A 27,551-nucleotide genomic window follows, 5' to 3' on the forward strand; every position below is an offset into this window, starting at 1 on the left:
TGTATGACTCCACATGATGCTCCATACTGTATAATGGCCACACATGATGCTCAATACTATATAATGGCCCCACAGTGCTCCATACTGTATAATGGCCACACATGATGCTCAATTCTGTATAATGGCCCAACATGATGCTCAATACTGTATAATGGCCACACATGATGCTCAGTACTGTATAATGGCTACACATGATGCCCCATAATGTATAATGGCCACACATGATGCTCCATACTGTATAATGGCCCCACATGATGCTCCATATTGTATAATGGCCACACATGATGCTCCATACTGTATAATGGCCACACATGATGCTCAATACTGTATAATGGTCACACATGATGCTCAATACTGTATAATGGTCACACATGATGCTCCATACTGTATAATGGCCACACATGATGCTCCATGCTGTATAATGGCCACACATAGTGCTCCATACAGTATAATGGCCACACAAGATGCTGCGTATAGTATAATGGCCACACAGTGCTCCATACAGTATAATGGCCCCACATGATGCTCAATACTGTATAATGGCTCCACATGATGCTCCATACTGTATAGTGGCTCCACATGATGCTCCATACTGTATAATGGCCACACGTGATGCTCAATACTGTATAATGGCCCCACAGTGCTCCATACTGTGTAATGGCCACACATGATGCTCAATACTGTATAATGGCCCCACAGTGCTCCATACTGTATAATGGCCCCACATGATGCTCCATAATGTATAATGGCCACACATGATGCTTAATACTGTGTAATGGCCACACATGATGCTCAAAACTGTATAATGGCCCCACATGATGCTCCATACTGTATAATGGCCACACATGATGCTCAAAACTGTATAATGGCCCCACATAATGCTCCATACTGTATAATGGCTCCACATGATGCTCCATACTGTATAGTGGCCACTCATGATGCTTCATACTGTATGATGGCTACACATGATGCTCAATACTGTATAATGGCCACACATGATGCTCAATACTGTATAATGGCCACACATGATGCTCAATACTGTATAATGGTCCCACATGATGCTCAATACTGTATAATGGCCACACATGATGCTCCACACTGTATAATGGCCACACATGATGCTCAAAACTGTATAATGGCCCCACATGATGCTCCATACTATATAATGGCTCCACATGATGCTCCATACTGTATAATGGCCACTCATGATGCTTCATACTGTATGATGGCCACACATGATGCTCCATACTGTATAATGGCCACACATGATGCTCCATACTGTATAATGGCCCCACAGTGCTCCATACTGTATAATGGCCCCACATGATGCTCAATACTGTATAATGGCCACACATGATGCTCAATACTGTATAATGGTCCCACAGGATGCTCCATACTGTATAATGGCCACACATGATGCTCAAAACTGTATAATGGCCCCACTTGATGCTCCATACTGTATAATGGCTCCACATGATGCTCCATACTGTATAATGGCCACTCATAATGCTTCATACTGTATGATGGCCACACATGATGCTCCATACTGTATAATGGCCACACATGATGCTCCATACTGTATAATGGCCCCACGGTGCTCCATACTGTATAATGGCCCCACATGATGCTCAATACTGTATAATGGCCCCACATGATGCTCAATACTGTATAATGGCCACACATGATGCTCCATACTGTATAATGGTCACACATGATGCTCAATACTGTATAATGTCCACACATGATGCTCCATACTGTATCATGGCCCCACATGATGCTCCATATTGTATAATGGCCCCACATGATGCTCCATACTGTATAATGGCCACACATGATGCTCCATACTATATAATGGACCTAATAATCTGGTACCACCAATCAGTTCAAAAAGTGTATATAGCAAGGTAGAACTGTAGTTAAATAAAAATTAACTTTTAATTCAATCAATTAAAAGAACCCTCATGCTCCAAGAACGAACATAAATATCAAAAACATAACTCACAATGTACAAATACTGCCAAAACGTTCCCAGCGAGCGCTACAAAGCTCTAAAATGGTGAACAACAAAACACCTTTTTCTCATGGAAGCTCACACCATGTAAAACAGTACCCTTAGGTATTTTTTGCTTTCCCCTGCATACACAATGAGCTTTAAAGCAGGCCAAACTAGAAGCCGGTAACAATTACTGCTTAAATACAGGAACGATCTCACCCGAGATGTACGTTCTTTGCTTCACAGCGTGTAGTGGGATGACGATGCCCGTACATATGAGGAGGCCCTCTGCGTGCCCATTCAAAGCCTCATTCCTTCGGGTTTTCTCCCAACAGCAGTCGCATCCTCCCTTATTATGAATTCTCCCATAATATTCATAATAAGGGAGGATGCGACTGCTGAGCTGATGCTCAATACTGTATAATGACCATACATGATGCTCAATACTGTATAATGGCCCCACAGTGCTCCATACTGTATAATGGCCACACATGATGCTCAATACTGTATAATGGCTACACATGATGCTCCATACTGTATAATGGCTACACATGATGCTCAATACTGTATAATGGCCCCACAGTGCCCCATACTGTATAATGGCCATACATGATGCTCAATACTGTATAATGGCTACACATGATGCTCCATACTGTATAATGGCCACACATGATGCTCAATACTGTATAATGGGCCCACATGATGCTCCATACAGTAAAAAGGCCCCACATGATGCTGCGTACAGTATAATGGGCCCACATAGTTACCCCACCCCCATCATTGCCTTCTCCTTCACCACACACACCTCTCACTGCGCTCCCTCGCAGCAGCCGGCAGCTTCCTCTCCCGCGGCGCTGAATGATGTCATCCAGCCGCGTCGCTGACTGCTCACGTCGCTGCAGCACTGATAAAGACATCGCCGTGTCTCCTGTGCCAGTCAGAGTCAGAGCGAGAAGGAATATCAGCTACGATCCGACACAGCTAGCGATTGCGCAAGCATTTTAAAGCAGCGGTACAATTGGTCTGAGGCCATGCGGGAAAAGGAGGATCCCGGCCGGGACAGAGTCTCAAAATCGGGACATACCTGCTGGATCCTGGACGGTGGGGAGTTATGCACACGCGACTCTGCTCTGTACACACGTGGCTCCGCTCTGTACACCTCGTACACACGCGGCTCCGCTCCGTACACCTCGTACACACGCGGCTCCGCTCCGTACACACGCGGCTCCGCTCCGTACACACGCGGCTCCGTCTGTACTCTTCGTACACACGCGGCTCCGCTCCGTACACACGCGGCTCCGCTCCGTACACCTAGTACACACGCGGCTCCGCTCCGTACACCTCGTACACAAGCGGCTCTGCTCCGTACACCTCGTACACAAGCAGCTCCGCTCTCTACACCTCGTACACATGCGGCTCCGCTCCGTACACCTCGTACACACATGGCTCCGCTTTGTACACCCACGGCTCCACTCCGTACACCTCGCACACTAGTGGATCTGCTCCGTACACAAGCTGCTCCGCTCTGTACAACTTGTACACACGCGGCTCCGCTCCGTACACCTCGTACACACATGGCCCCGCTTTGTACACCCACGGTTCCACTCCGTACACAAGCGGCTCCGCTCCATACACCTCGTACACACGCGGCTCCGTCCCATACACCTCGTACACACACGGTTCCGTACACTTCATACACACAGAGCTCCGCTCCATACACCTCGTACACACGCGGCTCCGCACCGTACACCTCGTACACACGCGGCTCTGCTCCGTACACCTCGTACACATGCGGCTCCGCTCTGTACACCTCGTACACACGCGGCTCCGCTCCGTACACCTCGCACACACGCGGCTCCGCACACCTCGTACACACACGGCTCCGCTCCATACACCTCGTACACACATGGCTCCGCTTTGTACACCCACGGTTCCACTCCGTACACCTCGTACACTAGCGGCTCTGCTCCGTACACAAGCTGCTCCGCACAACTTGTACACACGCGGCTCCGCTCCGTACACACGTGGCTCCGCTCTGTACACCTCGTACACACGCGGCTCCGCTCCGTACACACGCGGCTCCGCTCCGTACACACGCGGCTCCGTCTGTACTCTTCGTACACACGCGGCTCCGCTCCGTACACACGCGGCTCCGCTCCGTACACCTAGTACACACGCGGCTCCGCTCCGTACACCTAGTACACACGCGGCTCCGCTCCGTACACCTCGTACACACACGGCTCCGCTCCATACACCTCGTACACACACGGCTCCGCTCCGTACACCTCGTACACACACGGCTCCGCTCCATCCACACTGTAAACCCCTCCTGACCTCACACATAACTTCCCCTCTTCCAGCACCATGACAACCAGCACAGCAGGGTCCTGCATACGCCGAGGCCCCGATCATGTGACCCCTGACTCCTCCCCTCCTGTGACCTCATCACAGGTCCTGTGGGCACAGAGCAGCCATCCGGTTGTTGTACAAAAGCTGCAGAGAAAGTTACCCGCACGTGACAAACCCGAGCGTCACTCCGGAAGCGACAAGCAGGGAACGCCGGGAAATGTAGTCCCGTGTCTCTGTCAGCGCCACGTGACGGCAAGGTCGGGGCCTCGGGCGGCTGCGCAGTAGGGGGCAGCACACTGGCTGGTGGGAGCTGGAGTCGCCGGCCGCACAATGCGGTCAGGACACTGCAGGGATCTGTGTTCTGAGGCTGAGCCCCTGGACTGTGTAGCGGATGCCTGCAGCCAACCTGTGCAATGGCGGCTTGTCAGGACACGCCCCGGAAATGACTTCACACATGGAGGAGGAGCCACACAGTGTAGCGTTTACCCCAGAAGCTCCTTTCTTCCCGTGGATTCCCGGTGTCCGCTTCTGCAGGTGGAGGTCTGTGCAGTCCTCGTCATCCTCCATGTGGGGGATTTTTTTTCCTATATCGCCTCCATCCTCCGCAGCGCTGCACACGCGGTATTATCGCCCTCACTATAGCGCTTATTCACACCTGGGAGTCCTGGCTGTGTCTGTGCAGTGAGTGCGGTTTCCTCTTTGTCTCCAGACAGTAATGTCCTCCCCCGTGTACCGGCCTCTGTTATCACTTTCCTTTCTTCCCCCACATGATAATATCCCCTATTCACCTACAGGGGCCATAAGTCCTTCTATGTGGCTCTAACTAGTATTAGTGGCCCCTGTGTGCCCCCTATGTTACCACTGGCCCCCGTGTGCCCCCATATATTACTACTGGCCCCCGTAGTAATATATGGGTCGCTACTGGCCCCCGTGTGCCCCCATAGATCGCTACTGGCCCCCGTGTGCCCCCCATATATTGCTACTGGCCCCCGTGTGCCCCCATATATTACTACTGGCCCCTGTGTGTCCCCATATATTACTACTGCCCCTGTGTGCCCCCATATATTACTGCTGGCCCCCGTTTGCCCCCATATATTACTGCTGGCCCCCGTGTGCCCCCATATATTACTACTGGCCCCCGTGTGCCCCCTTATATTACTACTGGCCCCCGTGTGCCCCCATATATTACTACTGGCCCCCGTGTGCCCCCATGTATTACTACTGGCCCCCGTGTGCCCCCATGTATTACTACTGGCCCCCGTGTGCCCCCATATATTACTACTGGCCCCCGTGTGCCCCCATATATTACTACTGGCCCCCGTGTGCCCCCATATATTACTACTGGCCCCCGTGTGCCCCCATATATTACTACTGGCCCCCGTGTGCCCCCATGTATTACTACTGGCCCCCGTGTGCCCCCATGTATTACTACTGGCCCCCGTGTGCCCCCATGTATTACTACTGGCCCCCGTGTGCCCCCATGTATTACTACTGGCCCCCGTGTGCCCCCATATATTACTACTGGCCCCCGTGTGCCCCCATATATTAGTAATGTCCCCAATGTGCCCCCATATATTAGTACTCTCCCCTATGTGCCTCCATATATTAGTAATGTCCCCTGTGTGCCCCCATATATTACACATGATTCTTATGATGTTACATCGGCTCATCTTCTCATTCAGGTCTCTACAATATCGGATCCTTTCAGTGAAGATCTTCTATATAAGAGAATTTTCCTGATTTACCCATCAAGGATGGAAATGGACAGAGACAAGATGGTGGAGAGGATAATACACCTCACCCTAGAGATCCTCTTCCGTCTTACTGGAGAGGTGAGAGGTTCTGATGACGTCACATTACATCATTCTTATTTATGGGAATAACAGATGGACAGAACTGGAGAGGGGTGAGGACTCTGGAAATGTCTGTAGTGAGAATTATTCATGTGTCTCTCCATGACCAGGATTACACAGTAGTGAAGAAGACCTCTAGTGAACGCTGTCAGGACCCTGTGTCTGAGGGATGGGGAAGACCCCTGAGCCCAATCACGGGGCCTCCACCTCACCCCCTGATACATGAGGACATCAATGACCAGAAGATCCTAGAACTCACCTACAAGATGATTGAGCTGCTGACTGGAGAGGTGACACTGCTGGGAATGCTGGGACATTATACAGTAACACTATGAAGGGATCGGGGGGATGACGGTATCATTGTATGTGTCAGGTTCCTATAAGATGTCAGGATGTCGCTGTCTATTTCTCCATGGAGGAGTGGGAGTATTTAGAAGGACACAAAGATCTGTACAAGGACGTCATGATGGAGGTTCCCCAGCCCCTCACATCTCCAAGTAATAGACAGGACTAAATACACACGGCCTATAATTATCTGTATTTAAAGAATGATTTCAGTCCCTCTATGTGTTTCCTCCAGATTTATCCAGTAAGAGGACAACACCAGAGAGATGTCCCCGTCCTCTTCTTCTACAGGACTGCAAGCAAGAAGATCCCAAATCTCCGCAGGATCATCAGGTAGATGGAGAGAAGGTGTCAGGAGATCTCCCCTATGATGTGTAGAAGGCTGTGAAGGTCTTGTGCCCAGTCTTGTTTTATCCACCAGTATTACCGTATATATTCGAGTATAAGCCGAGATATTCAGCCCAATTTTTTGGGATGAAAGTTCCCCTCTCGGCTTATACTCGACTCATGGTTGGCGGCGGGTGAGGGGGACAGACGGCTGTCACATACTCACCTGCTCCTGGCGCTGTCCTTGCATGTCCCATGGTCTCTGGGCACACGCAGCTTTTCCTCTGTTCAGCTGTCACGTGGTACCGCTCATTAAAGTAATGAATATGGACTCCACTCCCATAGTGGTGGAGCCGCATATTCATTACTGTAATGAGCGGTACCACGTGACTGCTGAACAGAGGCAGAAGCTGTGGGCGCCGGAGATCATCTGTCTGGGAGAAGCCTCCAAGGACCGCGCCGGGAGCAGGTGAGTATTTCATAGTCACCTGTCCGCGTTCCACCACAGGGCGTCGCTCCATCTTCCCTGTCCTCTTGCTGTGACTGTTCAGGTCAGAGGGCGCAGTGATGTGTTAGTGTGCGCCGCCTTCTGCCTGAACAATCACTGCGGAGAGACGGGGGCAGCAACAAGAGGTGAGTATGTCTTTTTTTTTTATTGCAGCAGCATTACATGGGGCACAGTTTTATATGGAGCATATTATGGGGCTCCTTATTCAATATGGATATTCAAACACTTAATCTACTGATGTCTCAATTATTTTTACTTTTATTGGTATCTATTTTATTTTTGACATTTACTGGTAGCTGCTGCATTTTCCACCCTAGGCTTATACTCGACTCATTAAGCTTTCCCAGTTTTTGTGGCAAAATTAGGGGTCTCGGCTTATACTCGGGTCGGCTTATACTCGAGTATATACGGTATATGTTTTATACTTGTGTAATGAGAACGGTGGAGATGGCAGGATTAGAGCTGATCATAGATGTGACTTCTCTATCTGTCTGTGACTTTTACAATATTTGTTTCAGGGTGAAGATCTGACCCATATTAATACTACAGAGACATATGTGAGGGGTGATGAGTGGTGTAAAGAGGAGATTCCTACATATGACTACCCAGGTGAGTAGTAACCACTAAATGCAGAGGAGTCACAGATTCTTCTCAGTCACCGTCTGTGGCTGCTTTATCAGTGGTGTAGTCCGGCCGTATTACCATAATCACCATTTTGCCTCTAGACCACAACATTCTCCTCCATCCAAAACTGTTCAAATGACTTTGGTCATTGAAAGCCCTTTTCTATAGAACGTACAACCTGGAGGATCCACCTACCCCCTGAGATTAGGAGACCCTGTTACCTGCCCAGATCTGTAAACTACAAAGCCAAATGACAGCGTACGTAGAATGTGCTGACCGGATAGAAAATCACTTGAAAACTATTATGATGGGACTGTAAGAGAAAGTGGAGGGTAATGATGCTGTTGGTTTCCTAGATCCCTGATATCTTAACGGATGAATCTTCCTTCTCCCCCTTCTGTGCTGCTGAATGTGATCATATGGTCCCTACAAGACCAGGTCCAGTCTTTCCGGCCAAACTTCACTTTTATGATCGACAACATTAAATGTGCAGTGAGGCCAAGTGTGAATTTCTGTACAATCACAGCAGAGATTCCCTTTATCCTGACTTTTCAATTCGTATTAAAACATCAAGGAGGATTGTGATAATCTACATAAAACACATCACACCTGTGCCATGATATATCTCTGAGCTGTGCGTGGCTGATGGCTGTAATCTACATTCATTCTTGTCTGCAGGAGATGTGTTGCTCGAGCCCTGGTTTCATGGCTTCACTCCATGTTATAAATGACATTATGTATTCGATCCTAAGTAATTCAGATTACTGCACAATCTCTCCTGAAATGAGGAGCAATATTATTTTCTCTAATCTTCTGGTCAGGATTCATAGTAGCTCCAATTGTCCACCGTAAATGAGTGCAACTCTGGTTTACTGTTTAATCTGTATTTGTAGTTCTTCTCGTGCTCTGGGGCGGGGCTGTGGGCGGGGCTTTATGTGCTGCTCTGATTACATATTCATCTGTATTGGCTTATGGCAGCTCGCTGATCCCTCAGTGACCTGCTCCCCATTTTTACATAATACATATAATAGTGTTGATATTATTGTTGATAATGCCTATAATATTGTGGCTGTTGGGAGGCTTAAAAAAAAATTACATCCAGCAAAATGACACCAGCGGCGCCTGTCCAGTAACATCTGTCTCTTACTTATAGATGCTACTGCGCAGGCGCCGCTGGTGACATTTTGCTGGATGTAATTTTTTTTTAAGCCTCCCAACAGCCACAATATTATAGGCATTATCAACAATAATATCAATGCTATTATATGCATTTTATAAAAATGGGGAGCAGGTCACTGAGGGATCAGTGATCTGTCATAAGCCAATACAGATGCATAAGTAATCAAAGCACCACATCAAGCTCCGCCCACAGCCCCACCCCAGAGCACCACAAAACTCCACCCACAGCCCCGCCCCAGATCACCACATAAAGCCACGCCCAACACCCCGCCCCAGAGCATCTCATTAACTTAAACTACAAATACAGATTAAACAACAACCACAAGACTGATTTCATCACCAGGTATCAGTGTAATCAGTATAACGGCACCGACCTGACACTGTCTGTAGGTTACTGTGCACAGTCCTGCTGACAGGTTCCCTTTAAGACACCTCAGCTCTGCGCTATTATACACAGTTCTCTTTAAATGTGTAATATTTCTTCTTGAAACTCATCTGACAGAAAATATTGGCCCTTACAATAATTTAAATTGTGAAGTCACCGAGCCCCGTGCTCTATTTACCCCAGAGAGGTTTCATCACTAGCTCCTCATTTATTACTGATGGAGACTGTTCAGTTTGATCATTTCAGTAGATGTTATTGTCTATAGTCACAGTTTTTGATTACAGTAGTGTCCTAAATCCTCTGATTTAACCTCTTCCCGCAGCCTGTTTTGTGTTCTTAATTAGGCCCCATTTTTACAATTTGATGTGTGTCACTTTATGTGGGGATAACTTTGGAATTCTTCACAAAGGATAATAGAAAACAAATGGATCTTACAAATTATTTTCCAACTCCTCACAATACCCTACATGTACACTACTCTCTGGGCACATGGCAGTGTTCAGAAGGGAAGGAGCGCCATTTAGCTGTTTGAATGCAGATCTAGCTGGAATAGTTTGCAGACATAATTTATTGGGAGCACTGTTCCTGGTCAACTGGCAGCTCAAATGATCTCCATGAAGATGCTTGGCACTATCTTCTCTGCTTTCTATATCCCAAGGATTGCCTTGATCATCGCCTTTAACACCATTACATGGATCTGGACTTACAGTGGGACCCCTAGGCTTGGACCATGGTGTTACCTGCTATTCTGTGGTATTAGATGGCAAGAAGAATAGTCAGGTAGCTGGGTCAGAACCAGAAGGACAGTATCAAAAGAAATGAGTAGTCAGTAAACAGGCCACAGTCACAACAAGAAACGAATACACAAGCCGCAAGCTGAGCACAAAAGACTGAACCAGAGGAGAACAACGCTGTTTCTGGCAGATTCTGGCCATCTGCTTTGAGCTTTAGTAGGCTGTGGTACTTTCCAATTGGCTGAAGTAGGGAGCAGATTACTCCAGCTGGACAGCAGGAACAGATCCCAGATGAGATTGGACACACCATATGCAGAAGCCCTAATATGACTAAATGACAGAAAACCAGAATATTCAAAATCCCCATAAAGTGATTCCATTTTATAATTTAATTCACTGAGGGTTATAATCTATACATACAGTTAGGTCCATATATATTTGGACAGAGACAACATTTTTCTAATTTTGGTTATAGACATTACCACAATTAATTTTAAACAAAACAATTCAGATGCAGTTGAATTTCAGACTTTCAGCTTTCTTTTGAGGGTATCCACATTAAAATTGGATGAAGGGTTTAGGAGTTTCAGCTCCTTAACATGTGCCACCCTGTTTTTAAAGGGACCAAAAATAATTGGACAGATTCAATAATTTTAAATAAAATGTTCCTTTTTAGTACTTGGTTGAAAACCCTTTGTTGGCAATGACTGCCTGAAGTCTTGAAGTCATGAACATCACCAGACGCTGTGTTTCCTCCTTTTTGATGCTCTGCCAGGCCTTCACACGGTGGTTTTCAGTTGCTGTTTGTTCGTGGGCCTTTCTGTCTGAAGTTTAGTCTTTAACAAGTGAAATGCAGGCTCAGTTGGGTTGAGATCCGGTGACTGACTTGGCCATTCAAGAATATTCCACTTCTTTGCTGTAATAAACTCCTGAGTTGCTTTGGCTTTATGTTTTGGGTCATTGTCCGTCTGTAGTATGAAACGACGACCAATCAGTTTGGCTGGATCTGAGCACACAGTATGGCTCTGAATACCTCAGAATTCGTTCGGCTGCTTCTGTCCTGTGTCACATCATCAATAAACACTAGTGACCCAGTGCCACTGGCAGCCATGCATGCCCAAGCCATCACACTGCCTCCGCCGTGTTTTACAGATGATGTGGTATGCTTTGGATCATGAGCTGTGCCACGCCTTCGCCATACTTTTCTCTTTCCATCATTCTGGTAGAGGTTGATCATGGTTTCATCTGTCCAAAGAATGTTCTTCCAGAACTGTGCTGGCTTTTTTAGATGTTTTTTAACAAAGTCCAGTCTAGCCTTTTTAGTCTTGATGCTTATGAGTGGCTTGCACCGTGCAGTGAACCCTCTGTATTTACTTTCATGCAGTCTTCTCTTTATGGTAGATTTGGATATTGATACGCCTACCTCCTGGAGAGTGTTGTTCACTTGGTTGGCTGTTGTGAAGGGGTTTCTCTTCACCATGGAGATTATTCTGCGATCATCCACCACTGTTGTCTTCCGTGGGCGCCAGGTCTTTTTGCATTGATGAGTTCACCAGTGCTTTCTTTCTTTCGGTAATGTAGAAGAAAGATGCGGCCGCACTCTCCGGTCTTAAAACAGGTAACTTTATTGTGCACACATATCTTCACGGGGGTATATCTTCAAGAATGGAAGGGTACAGGCAGAACGACGGCTGTTTCGCGCCCGTGTGGCGCTTCAACGGGTTCTGAAGGTGGACGGATGTGACGGCTTAAGAAGTGAATGTGTACACACACCCTCCTCCCTACGACACACCTCCGTCCAAACAGGTACTAACAAATAGTTTAAAAACAAAGTGATTTAAAAACAATTACACTCTGTAAGCACGAAATATGTGGTCTATGTGGTGCTATGCCCTTGTGGCAGGTACTACATAGGCAAAACAATTAGACGTTTATTTATACGTTTTAGCGAACATCAGAGATCAGTTAGAACTGGTAAGGGGGTACCAAGACTAATCAAACATGTCTTGGAAGCACATAATGGGAATCCCGAAGTACTGTCATTTGCTGGAGTAGAACAAGTAAGAGCCCCTAAGAGAGGAGGGGACCATCACAACCTATTACTAAGGAAAGAGGCTTCATGGATTATGCGAACTGTCGCTACTGGTCCTGCAGGACTAAATGATAAACTCGATATGTCCATCTTCTTATAAAATTCTACGTCCCTATACTAATAAAATTAGATGAAAAATAACGCCATCCTGGAGGTCCATATTATACCTTAACATTATAATATCTTATATTATAAGCGCAACGTAGTAGAAAAACCGGACAGCCCTGACAACAAACTGTATTCCCTTACTATGGATAAAATATATAAATAGAAGTGGAACACGTGAACTGGGGAGAGTTAATTAACCTTTTTAGCCCACCGAGGGTTAATCAGGTGACTAGCGTAACCTGATTATACTACAGAGTCCCAATTTTGGCTAAGCAGAATAACAACTATTAATCGGTAATATTTGCCTGTAGTGATGATATATGTATATAAGTTCAATTGTGCTTACAGAGTGTAATTGTTTTTAATTCAGTTTGTTTTTAAACGATTTGTTAGTACCTGTTTGGACGGAGGTGTGTCGTAGGGAGGAGGGTGTGTGTACACATTCACTTCTTAAGCCGTCACATCCGTCCACCTTCAGAACCCGTTGAAGCGCCACACGGGCGCGAAACAGCCGTCGTTCTGCCTGTACCCTTCCATTCTTGAAGATATACCCCCGTGAAGATATGTGTGCACAATAAAGTTACCTGTTTTAAGACCGGAGAGTGCGGCCGCATCTTTCTTCTACATTACCGTCAGTGAGTCTTCATTCACGGCTTGAGCACCCAACGTCAGCGGACCAGCTGGAGTGAACTCCACCAGGAGGCTTATACCAAACCACATCGGTAGTGCAGGTACTCTTTTTTTTTCTCTTTCTTTCTTTCTCAAGATGTACCAAACTGTAGATTTTGCCACTCCTAATATTGTAGCAATTTCTCGGATGGGTTTTTTCTGTTTTCGATGCTTAAGGATGGCTTGTTTTACCTGCATGGAGAGCTCCTTTGACCGCATGTTTACTTCACAGCAAAACCTTCCAAATGTAAGCACCACACCTCAAATCAACTCCAGGCCTTTTATCTGCTTAATTTAGAATGACATAACGAAGGGATTTCCCACACCTGTCCATGAAATAGCCTTGGAGTCAATTGTCCAATTACTTTTGGTCCCTTTAAAAACAGGGTGGCACATGTTAAGGAGCTGAAACTCCTAAACCCTTCATCCAATTTTAATGTGGATACCCTCAAATGAAAGCTGAAAGTCTGAACTTCAACTGCATCTGAATTGTTTTGTTTAAAATTCATTGTGGTAATGTCTACAAAAATGTCTAGAAAAATGTTGTCTCTGTCCAAATATATATGGACCTAACTGTATGTTGTCAAAATTGTTGGTACCCCTCGTTTAATGACAGAAAAACCCACAATGGTGACAGAAATAACTTGATAAAATGGATCCTAAAATTTGTTGGACAATTTCTCCTGAGTCCACCGATACCTCACATGTGGGGGTAAACCACTGTTTGGGCACATGGTAAGGCTCGGAAGGGAAGGAGCGCCATTTGACTTTTTGAATGAAAAATGATCTCCATCGCTAGCGGACACCATGTCAGGTTTGGAGAGCCCCTGTGTGCCTAAACATTGGAGCTCCCCCACAAGTGACCCCATTTTGGAAACTAGACCCCCCAAGGAACTTATCTAGAAGCATAGTGAGCACTTTAAACCCTCAGGTGCTTCACAAATCGATCCGTAAAAATGAAAAAGTACTTTTTTTTTCACACAAAATTTCTTTTAGCCTCAATTTTTTCCTTTTCACATGGGCAACAGGATAAAATGGATCCTACAATTTGTTGGGCAATTTCTCCTGAGTACGCTTATACATCATATGTGGGGGTAAACCACTGTTTGGGCGCACGGCAGGGGTCAGAAGGGAAGGCACGCCATTTGGCTTTTTGAATGGAAAATTAGCTTCAATCATTAGCGGACACCATGTCGCGTTTGGAGAGCCCCTGTGTGCCTAAACATTGGAGCTCCCGCACAAGTGACCCCATTTTGGAAACTAGACCTCCCAAGGAACTAATCTAGATGTGTGGTGAGCACTTTGAACCCCCAAGTGCTTCACAGAAATTTATAACGCAGAGCCATGAAAATAAAAAATAATTTTTCTTTTCTCAAAAATGATTTTTTTAGCCCACAATTTTTTATTTTCCCAAGGGTAACAGGAGAAATTGGACCCCAAATGTTGTTGTCCAGTTTCTCCTGAGTACGCTGATACCCCATATGTGGGGGTAAACCACTGTTTGGGCGCACGTCAGGGCTCGGAAGGGAAGTGGTGACATTTGAAATGCAGACTTTGATGGAATGGTCTGCGGGCGTCACGTTGCATTTGCAGAGCCCCTGATGTACCTAAACAGTAGAAACACCCCACAAGTGACCCCATTTTGGAAACTATACCCCCCAAGGAACTTATCTAGATGTGTGGTGAGCACTTTCAACCCCCAAGTGCTTCACATAAGTTTATAACGCAGAGCCGTGAAAATAAAAAATAATTGTTCTTTCCTCAAAAATTATGTTTTAGCAAGTAATTTTTTTATTTTCGCAAGGGTAACAGGAGAAATTGGACCCCAATAGTTGTTGCCCAGTTTGTCCTGAGTACGCTGGTACCCCATATGTGGGGGTAAACCACTGTTTGGGCGCACGTCGGGGCTTGGAAGGGAGGGAGCACCATTTGACTTTATGAACGCAAGATTGGCTGGAATCAATGGTGGCGCCATGTTGCGTTTGGAGACCCCTGATGTGCCTAAACAGTGGAAGCCCCTCAATTCTAACTTCAACTCTAACCCCAACACACCCCTAACCCTAATCCCAACTGTAGCCATAACCCTAATCACAACCCTAACCCCAACACACCCCTAACCACAACCCTAACCACAACTGTAACCCCAACACACCCCTAACCCTATCCTTAACCCTAACCACCAGCCTAATCTTAACCCTATTTCCAACCCTAGCCCTAATTCCAACCCTAACTCTAATTCCAACCCTAACCCTAAGGCTATGTGCCCACTTTGCGGATTCGTGTGAGATTTTTCCGCACCATTTTCGAAAAATCCGCAGGTAAAAGGCACTGCATTTTACCTGCGGATTTACAGCGGATTTCCAGTGTTTTTTTGTGCGGATTTCACCTGCGGATTCCTATTGAGGAACAGGTGTAAAACGCTGCGGAATCCGCACAAAATTGACATGCTGCGGAAAATACAACACAGCGTTTCCGCACGGTATTTTCCGCACCATGGGCACAGCGGATTTGGTTATCCATAGGTGTACATGGTACTGTAAACCTGATGGAAAGCTGCTACGAATTCGCAGCGGCCAATCCGCTGCGGATTCGCAGCCAAATCCGCACTGTGTGCACATGCCCTAACGGTAACCCTACCCCTAACCCTAACCCTAGTTCTAACCCTAACCCTAGTAGAAAAAGAAAAAAAATATTTTCTTTATTTTTATTATTGTCCCTACCTATGGGGGTGATAAAGGGGGGGTCATTTACTATTTTTTTTATTTTGATCACTGTGATAGGCTATATCGCAGTGATCAAAATATATCTGAAACGAATCTGCCGGACGGCAGATTCGGCGGGCGCACTGCGCATGCGCCCGCCATTTTGGAAGATGGCGGCGCCCATGGAGAAGACGGACGGACACCGGGAGGCCCGGTAAGTATGAGGGGGGGGACCGGAGCACTGGGGGAGCGGACAGGACGACAGGGGGGCGGACCACATAACAGAGGACTGGGGAGGAGATCGGTGGGTGTGGGGGGGTGCAGATTAAGTTTTCCAGCCATGGCCGATGGTATTGCAGCATCGGCCATGGCTGGATTGTAATATTTCACCGTTTTTTGGGGTGAAATACAGGTCCTTCTCAAAAAATTAGCATATAGTGTTAAATTTCATTATTTACCATAATGTAATGATTACAATTAAACTTTCATATATTATAGATTCATTATCCACCAACTGAAATTTGTCAGGTCTTTTATTGTTTTAATACTGATGATTTTGGCATACAACTCCTGAAAACCCAAAAAACCTGTCTCAATAAATTAGCATATCAAGAAAAGGTTCTCTAAACGACCTATTACCCTAATCTTCTGAATCAACTAATTAACTCTAAACACATGCAAAAGATACCTGAGGCTTTTAAAAACTCCCTGCCTGGTTCATTACTCAAAACCCCCATCATGGGTAAGACTAGCGACCTGACAGATGTCAAGAAGGCCATCATTGACACCCTCAAGCAAGAGGGTAAGACCCAGAAAGAAATTTCTCAACAAATAGGCTGTTCCCAGAGTGCTGTATCAAGGCACCTCAATGGTAAGTCTGTTGGAAGGAAACAATGTGGCAGAAAACGCTGTACAACGAGAAGAGGTGACCGGACCCTGAGGAAGATTGTGGAGAAGGACCGATTCCAGACCTTGGGGAACCTGAGGAAGCAGTGGACTGAGTCTGGTGTGGAAACATCCAGAGCCACCGTGCACAGGCGTGTGCAGGAAATGGGCTACAGGTGCCGCATTCCCCAGGTAAAGCCACTTTTGAACCATAAACAGCGGCAGAAGCGCCTGACCTGGGCTACAGAGAAGCAGCACTGGACTGTTGCTGAGTGGTCCCAAGTACTTTTTTCTGATGAAAGCAAATTTTGCATGTCATTCGGAAATCAAGGTGCCAGAGTCTGGAGGAAGACTGGGGAGAAGGAAATGCCAAAATGCCTGAAGTCCAGTGTCAAGTACCCACAGTCAGTGATGGTGTGGGGTGCCATGTCAGCTGCTGGTGTTGGTCCACTGTGTTTCATCAAGGGCAGGGTCAATGCAGCTAGCTATCAGGAGATTTTGGAGCACTTCATGCTTCCATCGGCTGAAATGCTTTATGGAGATGAAGATTTCATTTTTCAGCACGACCTGGCACCTGCTCACAGTGCCAAAACCACTGGTAAATGGTTTACTGACCATGGTATTACTGTGCTCAATTGGCCTGCCAACTCTCCTGACCTGAACCCCATAGAGAATCTGTGGGATATTGTGAAGAGAAAGTTGAGAGACGCAAGACCCAACACTCTGGATGAGCTTAAGGCCGCTATTGAAGCATCCTGGGCCTCCATAACATCTCAGCAGTGTCACAGGCTGATTGCCTCCATGCCACGCCGCATTGAAGCAGTCATTTCTGCCAAAGGATTCCCGACCAAGTATTGAGTGCATAACTGAACATTATTATTTGATGGTTTTTTTGTTTGTTATTAAAAAACACTTTTATTTGATTGGACGGGTGAAATATGCTAATTTATTGAGACAGGTTTTTTGGGTTTTCAGGAGTTGTATGCCAAAATCATCAGTATTAAAACAATAAAAGACCTGACAAATTTCAGTTGGTGGATAATGAATCTATAATATATGAAAGTTTATTTGTAATCATTACATTATGGTAAATAATGAAATTTAACACTATATGCTAATTTTTTGAGAAGGACCTGTATTACAAATCGCTCTGATTGGCAGTTTCACTTTCAACAGCCAATCAGAGCGATCGTAGCCACGAGGGGGTGAAGCCACCCCCCCTGGGCTGAAGCACCACTCCCCCTGTCCCTGCAGATCGGGTGAAATTGGAGTTAACCCTTTCACCCGATCTGCAGGGTCGCGATCATTCCATGACGCATACGCTGCGTCACAGGTCGGATTGGCACCGACTTTCATGACGCAACGTATGCGTCAAAGGTCGGGAAGGGGTTAAAAAAGGATAAATAAAACTCATGAAATTGGCCTGGACAGAAATGATGGTACCCCTGAAAATAATGTGACACAAGGGACATGTTAAATCGCGGTGTGTCCAGTAACTGGCATCACAGGTGTCTACAATCTTGGAATCAGTGAGTGGCCTGTATATAGGGCTACAGATACTCACTGTGCTGTTTGGGGATATGGTGTGTATCATACTCAACATGGACCAGAGGAAGCAAAGGAAAAAGTTGTCTCAGGAGATTAGAAAGAAAATTATAGACAAACATGTTAAAGGTAAAAGTTATAAGGCCATCTCCAAGCAGCTTGATGTTCCTGTGACTACAGTTGCACATATTCAGAAATGTAAGATCCATGGGACTGTAGCTAACCTCCCGGGATGTGGCCGCAGGAGGAAAATTGATGACAAATCAAAGAGACGTATAATACGAATGGTAACAAAAGAAAATCTTCTAAACAGATTAAAGGTGAACTTCAAGCTCAAGGAACATCAGTGTCAGATCGCACCATCTGGCGTTGTAAGAGCTAAAGTGGACTTCATGGGAGACAATCAAGGAAGACACCATTCTTGAAAAAAAATCATAAAAAAGCCAGACTGAAATTTGCTAAACTACATGTTGACAAGCCACAAAGCTTCTGGGAGAATGTCCTATGGACAGATGAGACAAAAATGGAACTTTTTGACAAGGCACATCAGCTCTATGTTCACAAGCAGACAAATGAAGCATATTAAGAAAAGAGCATTGTCCCTACTGTGAAACATGGAGGAGGCCCTGTTATGTTCTGGAGCTGTATGCTGCATCCGGCACAGGGTGTCTAGAATCTGTGCAGGGTACAATGAAATCTCAAGACTATCAAGGGATTCTACAGAGAAATGTGCTGCCCAGTGTCAGAAAGTTTGGTCTAAGGCGCAGGTCATGGGTCTTGCAACAGGATAATGACCCAAAACACACAGCTAAAAACACCCAACAATGGCTAAGAGGAAAACATTGGACTATTCTGAAGTGGCCTTCTATGAGCCCTGACCTAAATCCTATTGAGCATCTTTGTAAAGAACTGAAAAATGCCATCTGGAAAAGGCAACCTTCAAAAATGAGACAACTAGATCAGTTTGCTCTTGAGGAGTGGCCAAAATACCTGTCAAGAGGTGCAGAAGTCTCATCGACAGTTACAGGAATCGTTTCATTGCAGTGATTGCCTCAAAAGGTTGTTGCAGCAAAATACTAACCCTTTTGCGCCAGTGCCTGTTTTTGCCTTAGTTACCAGGCCAAATTTTTCAATTCTGATCAGTGTCACTTTATGAGGTCATAACTCTAAAACGCTTCAACGAAGCCTGGTGATTCTGAGATTGTTTTCTTGTGACATACTGTACTTTAAGATGGTGATAAAAATTTATTTGATATAACTTGCGTTTATTTGTTTAAAAAATGGAAATTTGGCGAAAAGTTTGATAATTTCGCAGTTTTCAAAATTTTTATTTTTATGCTCTTAAATCAGTCATAACACACAAAATAGTTAATAAATAACATTTCCCTCATGTCTACTTTACATCAGCACAATTTTGGAAACAATTTTTTTTTTTGTTAGGAAGTTATAAGGGTTAAAAGTTGCCCAGCAATTTCTCATTTTTAGAACAAAATTTACAAAACCATTTTTTTAGGGACCACATCACATTTGAAGTGAGTTTGGGGGGGTCAATATGACAGAAAATACCCAAAAGTGACACCATTCTAAAAACTGCACCCCTCAAGGTGCTCAAAACCACATTCAAGAAGTTTACTAACCCTTCAGGTGCTTCACAGCAACGAATGGAAGGTGGAAGGAAAAAATAGATATTTACTTTTCTTTCACAAAAATGTTCCTTTAGACCTAATTTTTTTTTACTTTCACAAGGGTAACAGGAGAAAATAGACTATACATTTTGTTTTGCAATTTCTCCTTAGCATGCAGATACCCCATATGTGGGGAAATTTACTGTTTGGGTGCACGGCAGGGCTCGGAAGGGAAGGCTTTTTGAATGTAAAATGTACTGGAATAATTAGCGGTTGCCATGTCGCGTTTGGAGAGCCCCTGATGTGCCTAAACAGTGGAAACACCCCACAAGTGACCCCATTTTGGAAACTAGACCCCCCAAGGAACTTATCTGGATGTGTGGTGGGCACTTTGAACCCCCAAGTGCTTCACAGAAGTTAATTACGCAGAGCCATGAAAATAAAAACTCATATTTTTTCCACAACAAATGAACTTTTCACCCTCAATTTTTTTCTAAAAGGGTAAAAGGAGACATTGGACCCCAAAAGTTGTTGTGCAATTTGTCCTGAGTATGCTCACATCCTATACAGTGCCTTGCGAAAGTATTCGGCTCCCTGGAACTTTTCAACCTTTTCCCACATATCAAGCTTCAAACATAAAGATACCAAATGTAAATTTTTGGTGAAGAATCAACAACAAGTGGAAAACAATTGTGAAGTTGAACGAAATTTATTGGTTATTTTACATTTTTGTGGAAAATCAAAAACTGAAAAGTGGGGCGTGCAATATTATTCTGCCCCTTTAACTTAATACTTTGTTGCACCACCTTTTGCTGGGATTACAAGTGTCTTAGGGTATGTCTCTATCAGATTTGTACATCGAGAGACTGAAATTCTTTCCCATTCTTGCTTGGCAAACAGCTCGAGCTCAGTGAGGTTTGATGGAGATCTTTGTGAACAGCAGTTTTCATCTCTTTCCACAGATTCTCGATTGGATTGAGGTCTGGGCTTTGACTTGGCCATTCTAACACCTGGATACGTTTATTTGTGAACCATTCCATTGTAGATTTTGCTTTGTTTGGGATCATTGTCTTGTTGGAAGACAAATCTCCGTCCCAATCTCAGGTCTTTTGCAGACTCCAACAGGTTTTCTTCAAGAATGGTCCTGTATTTGGCTCCATCCATCTTCCCATCAATTTTAACCACCTTCCCTGTCCCTGCTGAAGAAAAGCAGGCCCAAACCATGATGCTGCCACCGCCATGTTTGACAGTGGGGATGGTGTGTTCAGGGTGATGAGGTGTGTTGCCTTTATGCCAAACATATCGTTTGGCATTGTTGTCAAAAAGTTCGGTTTTGGTTTCATCTGACCAGAGTACCTTCTTCCACATGTTTGGTGTGTCTCCCAGGTGGCTTGTTGCAAACTGTAAACGACACTTTTTATGGATATCTTTGAGAAATGGCTTTCTTCTTGCCACTCTCCCATAAAGGCCAGATTTGTGCAGTGTACGACTGATTGTTGTCCTATGGACAGACTGTCCCACCTCAGCTGTAAATCTCTGCAGTTCATCCAGAGTGATCATGGGCCTCTTGGCTGCATCTCTGATCAGTCTTCTCCTTGTTTGAGATTAAAGTTTAGAGGGATGGCCGGGTCTTGGTAGATTTGCAGTGGTATGATACTCCTTCCATTTCAATATGATTGCTTGCACAGTGCTCCTTGGGAGGTTTAAAGTTTTGGAAATCATTTTGTATCCAAATCCGGCTTTAAACTTCTCCACAACAGTATCACGGACCAGCCTGTTGTGTTCCTTGGTCTTCATGATGCTCTCTGTGCTTCATACAGAACCCTGAGACTATCACAGAGCAGGTGCATTTATACGGAGACTTGATTACACACAGGTGGATTATATTTATCATCATTAGGCATTTAGGACAACATTGGATCATTCAGAGATCCACAATGAACTTCTGGAGGGAGTCTGCTGCACTGATAGTAAAGGGGCCGAATAATATTGCACGCCCCACTTTTCAGTTTTTGAATTTCCACAAAAATTTAAAATAAGCAATAAATTTCGTTCAACTTCACAATTGTGTTCCACTTGTTGTTGATTCTTCATCAAGGTATCTTTATGTTTGAAGCATGATATGTGGAAAAGGTTGAAAAGTTCCAGGGGGCCGAATACTTTCGCAAGTCACTGTATGTGGGAGTAAACCACTGTTTTGGCACATGGCAGAGCTCTTAAGGGAAGGAGCGCCATATTGAGCAGATTTTGCTGGAATTTTTTGTGGGTGACATGTCACATTGTCAGAGCCCCTGAGGTGCCAGAACAGCATAAGCCCCCAAAAGTGACTGCATTTTACAAAATACTTTTCTGAAAGAATTCTTCTAGTAGTGCAGTGAGCACTACAATTATAACATTGGGCAGGGAAGAAAAAATAATTACATTTTTACCACTAAAATGTTGGTTTAACCTCAGAATATACATTGGAAAACAGGTAGATAGGTAAATGGTCACTACACCCATAGATGAATTCGCAGAGGGGTGTCATTTCCAATTCCCAGAGGGGTGTCATTTTCAAAATGGGGTCGCTTCAGGGGGGATTCTGCTGTTATGGCACTTTGGAGAGCCGCTAAGTGCCAGAACAACAGAATCCCTCCTGAAGTGACCCCATTTTGGAAATGACACCCCTCTGGTTATTCATCTATGGATATAGTGACCATTTTCACTACATGGATGATTTCCAGAAACACGTAGTGGAAGTTTTAGAGCAAAAATTGCAAAAAAGTCATTGTAGTGCCCAACATATTGTGCCCAGCTTGTGTCTCTGGAGACATCCCCCCACCTACCCCCGGAAATTGTTAAGCAAGGTCTACTCAGATGTGTCTGTCACTAAATAAACCAAATGCTTGAATGTCAAAACAGTTTAAAAACGTGGTTCTGTGTGGAAGATTTCCCCCTCTTCTCTGGGGGATCTTTCCTGTTTCAATTGCTGGAATGAGTGCAATAAAATGTCGCTCAGTGAGTCTTCTGCCATCTTCAGATTCTAAAGGATTGGCTGGGCAACATTTTCAAAAACAAGAATTTAAATGACCTTTTCCTGATAATCAAGGAAAGTATCTGCATTTCTGGCTTTTTTGTTTGACACAAAAAGAATTATATGAGGCCACCTGAAACAAATAAATGACTAACTTTTTATACCAGGTATATGATTATCTTGATACCTGGTATGGCTGTAGAACCTGGTCTGCAAGGTCCACACCCCCCATATATTTGTTGTAGTCAATGACAGACACGGGTTTTGGAGTAGTGGATCCCTGTTGGTCTGCAGTGGCCCTTGTGGCATCTATGTGGATCAAGCTCAGGATAAAAATATCTTTTTTTATCCTTATACATAAGGGCAAGCAGCTTTTCATTGCGTAATGCCCCTTGACGGCCCCTTTCGGAACTTTTCGTTGACCAATGATTGTGGAAGCTCCTGACAGTTTTTGCAAATGGTCCCACACCCCCCATGTTAAGTTCAACCAGACTTATAAATGGGGGTACGCTGGTGTAGTAGTTGTCAACGTAGAGATTGTAGCCTTTTTGTAAAAATGGAGTTATCAGCTCCCAAACGATTTTTCCACATGTCCCCAGGTAAGTAGGGCATCCTGGTGGGTTTAGTTGGCTATCTTTCCCCTCATAAATTGAATTGTCACACATTTTATAGAGCTTTATACTGAACCTTGCCCTCTTAGAAGGAATAAATTGCTTGAGGTGCAGTCTTCCTTTGAATTTTACAAGGGATTCATCAATGGAAATGTTTTCTGTTTGGTGTAAAGCTTTAAGAACTTTTCTGTCAAGTCTTTGATGATGGGTCTGATTTTGAATAGTATGTCATGTTCTGGGGCATTTCTGGGCAGGCATTGACTATTGTCGTTAAAATGCTAAAATCTCATGAGCATTTCATAACGGGTCCTAGGAAGAACGGCAGAAAACATAGGGGTGGCTTGAACAGGGCGGTTGGACCAATAGGACCGAATGCTGTTTTTTTTTAACAAGCACCATAACGAATGTAAGTCCTAAAAAACTTTTTCTTTCTAGGACATAAGTTGGTATCCATAAATTTGACCTAGCATAATAGGATTGTGGATTCTGGCAGATGAATTGGGACGCTTATAAATTTGTAGGACAATATGCTCTAGCAAGCTATCTGTCAAAAACAAATAAAAAAAATTAACTGGTCCAAAATTTTCCACCTCCACATTTATACCAGGAATGGCACTAAAATTAGGGATGACTGGAGTAGCCGAATTCGAAGTCTCCCATCTGGGAAATTCTACATCAAGAGGCAACGCTCCTTGGACATTGGTGTGCGCCAATTCACGAGCACTAGGGACAGCGCTAGTACTGGGCATTGTTCCCTGAGTTGGAGACATTTCTCCAGAAGCGCTATTTGTCCTTTTTGTTGTACTGGTCCTTGTGTGTGAGGATGGACCAGAATCACTGCTCATTTCTGAGCTATGCTACTAAGGCCCTCGAAATCCACATCGCCATCTGACACTGCACTTTCTTAGCTGTCAGAACATAAAAATGCATAAGCCTCCTCTACACTATAATACTGACTGGCCATTTTACTCGTTTTTATTTTTCTGGAAATAGAAAACTCTGTTGTGATGTGACTGACATGACATTACTGAGGTGACCAAAATTTTGGGGACACAATTGAGAAAAGCCTTATTTTTAAGCCTAACCCTAACTTTAGAATAAACTCTAACTTTAGCCTAACAGTATCCTTAACTTTAACAGTAACCCTAACTTTAGCCTAACAGCAACCCTAACAGTAACCCTAACATTAGCCTAACAGTAACCCTAACATTAGCCTAACAGTAACCTTAACATTAGCCTAACAGTAACCCTAACTTTAGCCCCAACACTAACCCTAACTATGGCACTAACCCTAACCTGCCTTATTTTTTTTTTTTTTTACTTTATAGCAAGATCGCTGACAGACACATCTGTTGCCAGCAGCACTTCTAACACTGTTTCTCATCTAATCTCTCACTGATGAGATCTGAGGAGAAATAGCGTTTTTATGAGGCAGATCGACTGGGAAAGTTTGTTGCTACAATCAACTTTCCTAGTGATTTGTCTCATTGGCTGGTGTGACGCTGACGTCATCAGGACCTGAACCATCAGGTGTCAATGAGGGCAGGGGTCACAGGAAGTGTTGTGCGCCGGAATCTCCTTGTTATAAGGTACGTGGGGGTCCTGATGAGCACAAAACCGTAGACAAAAGTCAGTGCTGCACAAAGCCCTGCTAGCGCTGATGTTTACCGTTTTCGGTCAAGAAGCGGTTAATTAAGGGTACCATAATTTCTGTCCAGGCCTATTTCCTGAGCTTTATTATTTTTTTTAATTCTGTGGAAGCATGGTTGAAAAGCAATGTCTGACTTTCATTTGTTCATTTTCATAGATTTTTGATTTATTATTACTTGTCAGATTGTCAGATTCAAGATATTTCTGTGACCATTGTGGGTTTTTCTGTCATTAAGTGAGGGGTACCAACAATTTAGACAACGTGTGTAAGAGGAATTAATACTATGACTCCACAGCCACTTTCCGGAAATTAACATGCAGTGGATGTTGGAGATAGAAAATTACACATTTGCCATTTTATTACCCAGCACATAGTGCCCAGATTGTGCTCTAGGGGACACACACCACAAATTAAGTGGATTCTTCTCACTATAATATTGCTAAATACAGGGATCCTAAATGTTGTTTGAGTCCCACTGCAAGACTCAGAAGTGAAAGCTGATTTTGCTGGATTGGTTTATAGAAACGCTGTTGCTTTTCAACAGCCTTTGAGCCACTAATAGTGTGGGAACCTGTTTTTCCATTGACAGATGATAGACCTAAGTGGGGACTTGTTTTTGTGAGATAAGAATTGGTTTCATTTTCGCCTACATAACAATGATTAGTTTCTTTTTATTTGATATTTGGGAGGCAGAATGAACAAACAGTTGAACACCACGCACTACTGGTTCATCCAACAAGGTTTTCTATTAGACTGTGAACTGTCATTGTCTTGGTAAATAATTAATTAAATATTTTTTACATAGCTTGCAATTTGTATGGACAGTTTAAGTAGAAATGTTCAATAATATAAAAATCAAGGATATTTTATTAAAAATAAATGTTTTTTATCTTCGCAGATGACTGTACCAGGAGATCAGAGGGACAGCTGACATCTTCAATTTTTAAATCTGATGATCTTGAGATCCTACAAGATACAACTGAAATGATTGCTGTTACTGCAGATATATCATCTGATCCTATGAAACAGGTCCCATCTTCTGATTCATTACTGATTACTAAGGAAAATCAAAGTCACAAAAGAAGCATTAAAAAACAAACTGCTCCTAAAGCAAAGAAGTCATTTTCATGTTCAGAATGTGGGAAATGTTTTAACAAGAAATCACATTTTGTTAGACACCAAAGAACTCACACAGGGGAGAAGCCTTTTTCCTGTCCAGAATGTGGGAAATGGTTTGCACATAAATCACTGCTTGTTACTCACCATAGAACTCACACGGGGGAGAAGCCTTTTTCCTGTTTAGAATGTGGGAAATGTTATAACAGGAAATCACATTTTTTTAGACACCAAAGAACTCACACAGGGGAGAAGCCTTTTTACTGTTCAGAATGTGGGAAATGTTTTGCACATAAATCACTGCTTGTTACTCACCATAGAACTCACACAGGGGAGAAGCCTTTTTCTTGTTCAGAATGTGGGAAATGTTTTAACCAGAAAGTGAATCTTGATAAACACCAAAGAATCCACACAGGAGAGAAGCCTTTTTCATGTTCAGAATGTGGGAAATGTTTTACTCAGAAGTCACGTCTTGTTACACATGAGAGAACTCACACAGGGGAGAAGCCTTTTTCATGTTCAGAATGTGGGAAATGTTTTAAATGGAAAATAAATCTTGATAGCCATAAAATAACCCACACAGGGGAGAAGCCTTTTTCCTGTTCAGAATGTGGGAAAAGTTTTAGCCTGAAATGGTATCTTGTTAGACACCAAATAACTCACACAGGGGAGAAGCCTTTTTCCTGTTCAGAATGTGGGAAATGTTTTAACCACAAATGGCATCTTGTTAACCACCAGAGAACTCACACAGGGGAGAAGCCTTTTTCCTGTTCAGAATGTGGGAAATGTTTTAACCACAAATGGCATCTTGTTAACCACCATAGAACTCACACAGGGGAGAAGCCTTTTTCCTGTTCAGAGTGTGAGAAATGTTTTACCCTCAAAGAGAATCTTGTTAGACACCAAATAACTCACACAGGGGAGAAGCCTTTTTCATGTTCAGAATGTGGGAAATGTTTTATCCAGAAATCACTTTTGGTTAGTCATCATAGAACCCACACAGGGGAGAAGCCTTTTTCCTGTTCAGAATGTGGGAAATGTTTTAAATGGAAAGCGCTTTTAGTTAGACATCAGAGCAGTCACACAGAGGAGAAGCCTTTTTCATTTTCTTAATGTGGGAAATATTTTACTTGGAAATCAACTGTTAATAAACATCAGAGACGTCACATGGGGAGAAGCCTTTTTTATGTTCATAATGTTGGAATAGTTTTAACCAAAATTTAATTTTCTTTAATGG

General features: G+C 44.1%; 1 protein-coding gene across 2 annotated transcripts; it reads left to right on the forward strand.

The window, feature by feature from the left end:
• Window positions 1–4,405: 4,405 nt before the first annotated feature.
• LOC143767986 (uncharacterized) lies at window positions 4,406–27,485 on the forward strand. 2 transcript variants are annotated; one of them, XM_077256582.1, is made up of 7 exons: window positions 4,406–4,882; window positions 6,025–6,174; window positions 6,306–6,485; window positions 6,569–6,692; window positions 6,776–6,873; window positions 7,894–7,984; window positions 26,097–27,485. In XM_077256582.1, the coding sequence occupies exons 1-7, from the start codon at window positions 4,673–4,675 to the stop codon at window positions 27,425–27,427; spliced, it is 2,184 nt and encodes a 727-aa protein (XP_077112697.1). In that variant the 5' UTR covers window positions 4,406–4,672; the 3' UTR covers window positions 27,428–27,485. The 2 variants fall into 2 exon arrangements, with proteins under 2 accessions (XP_077112697.1, XP_077112699.1); XM_077256584.1 differs by having other exon boundaries at window positions 4,791–5,023.
• Window positions 27,486–27,551: the final 66 nt, after the last annotated feature.

This window comes from Ranitomeya variabilis, chromosome 4 (genome assembly GCF_051348905.1).
Source record: "Ranitomeya variabilis isolate aRanVar5 chromosome 4, aRanVar5.hap1, whole genome shotgun sequence".
NCBI classification, from domain to species: domain Eukaryota; kingdom Metazoa; phylum Chordata; class Amphibia; order Anura; family Dendrobatidae; genus Ranitomeya; species Ranitomeya variabilis.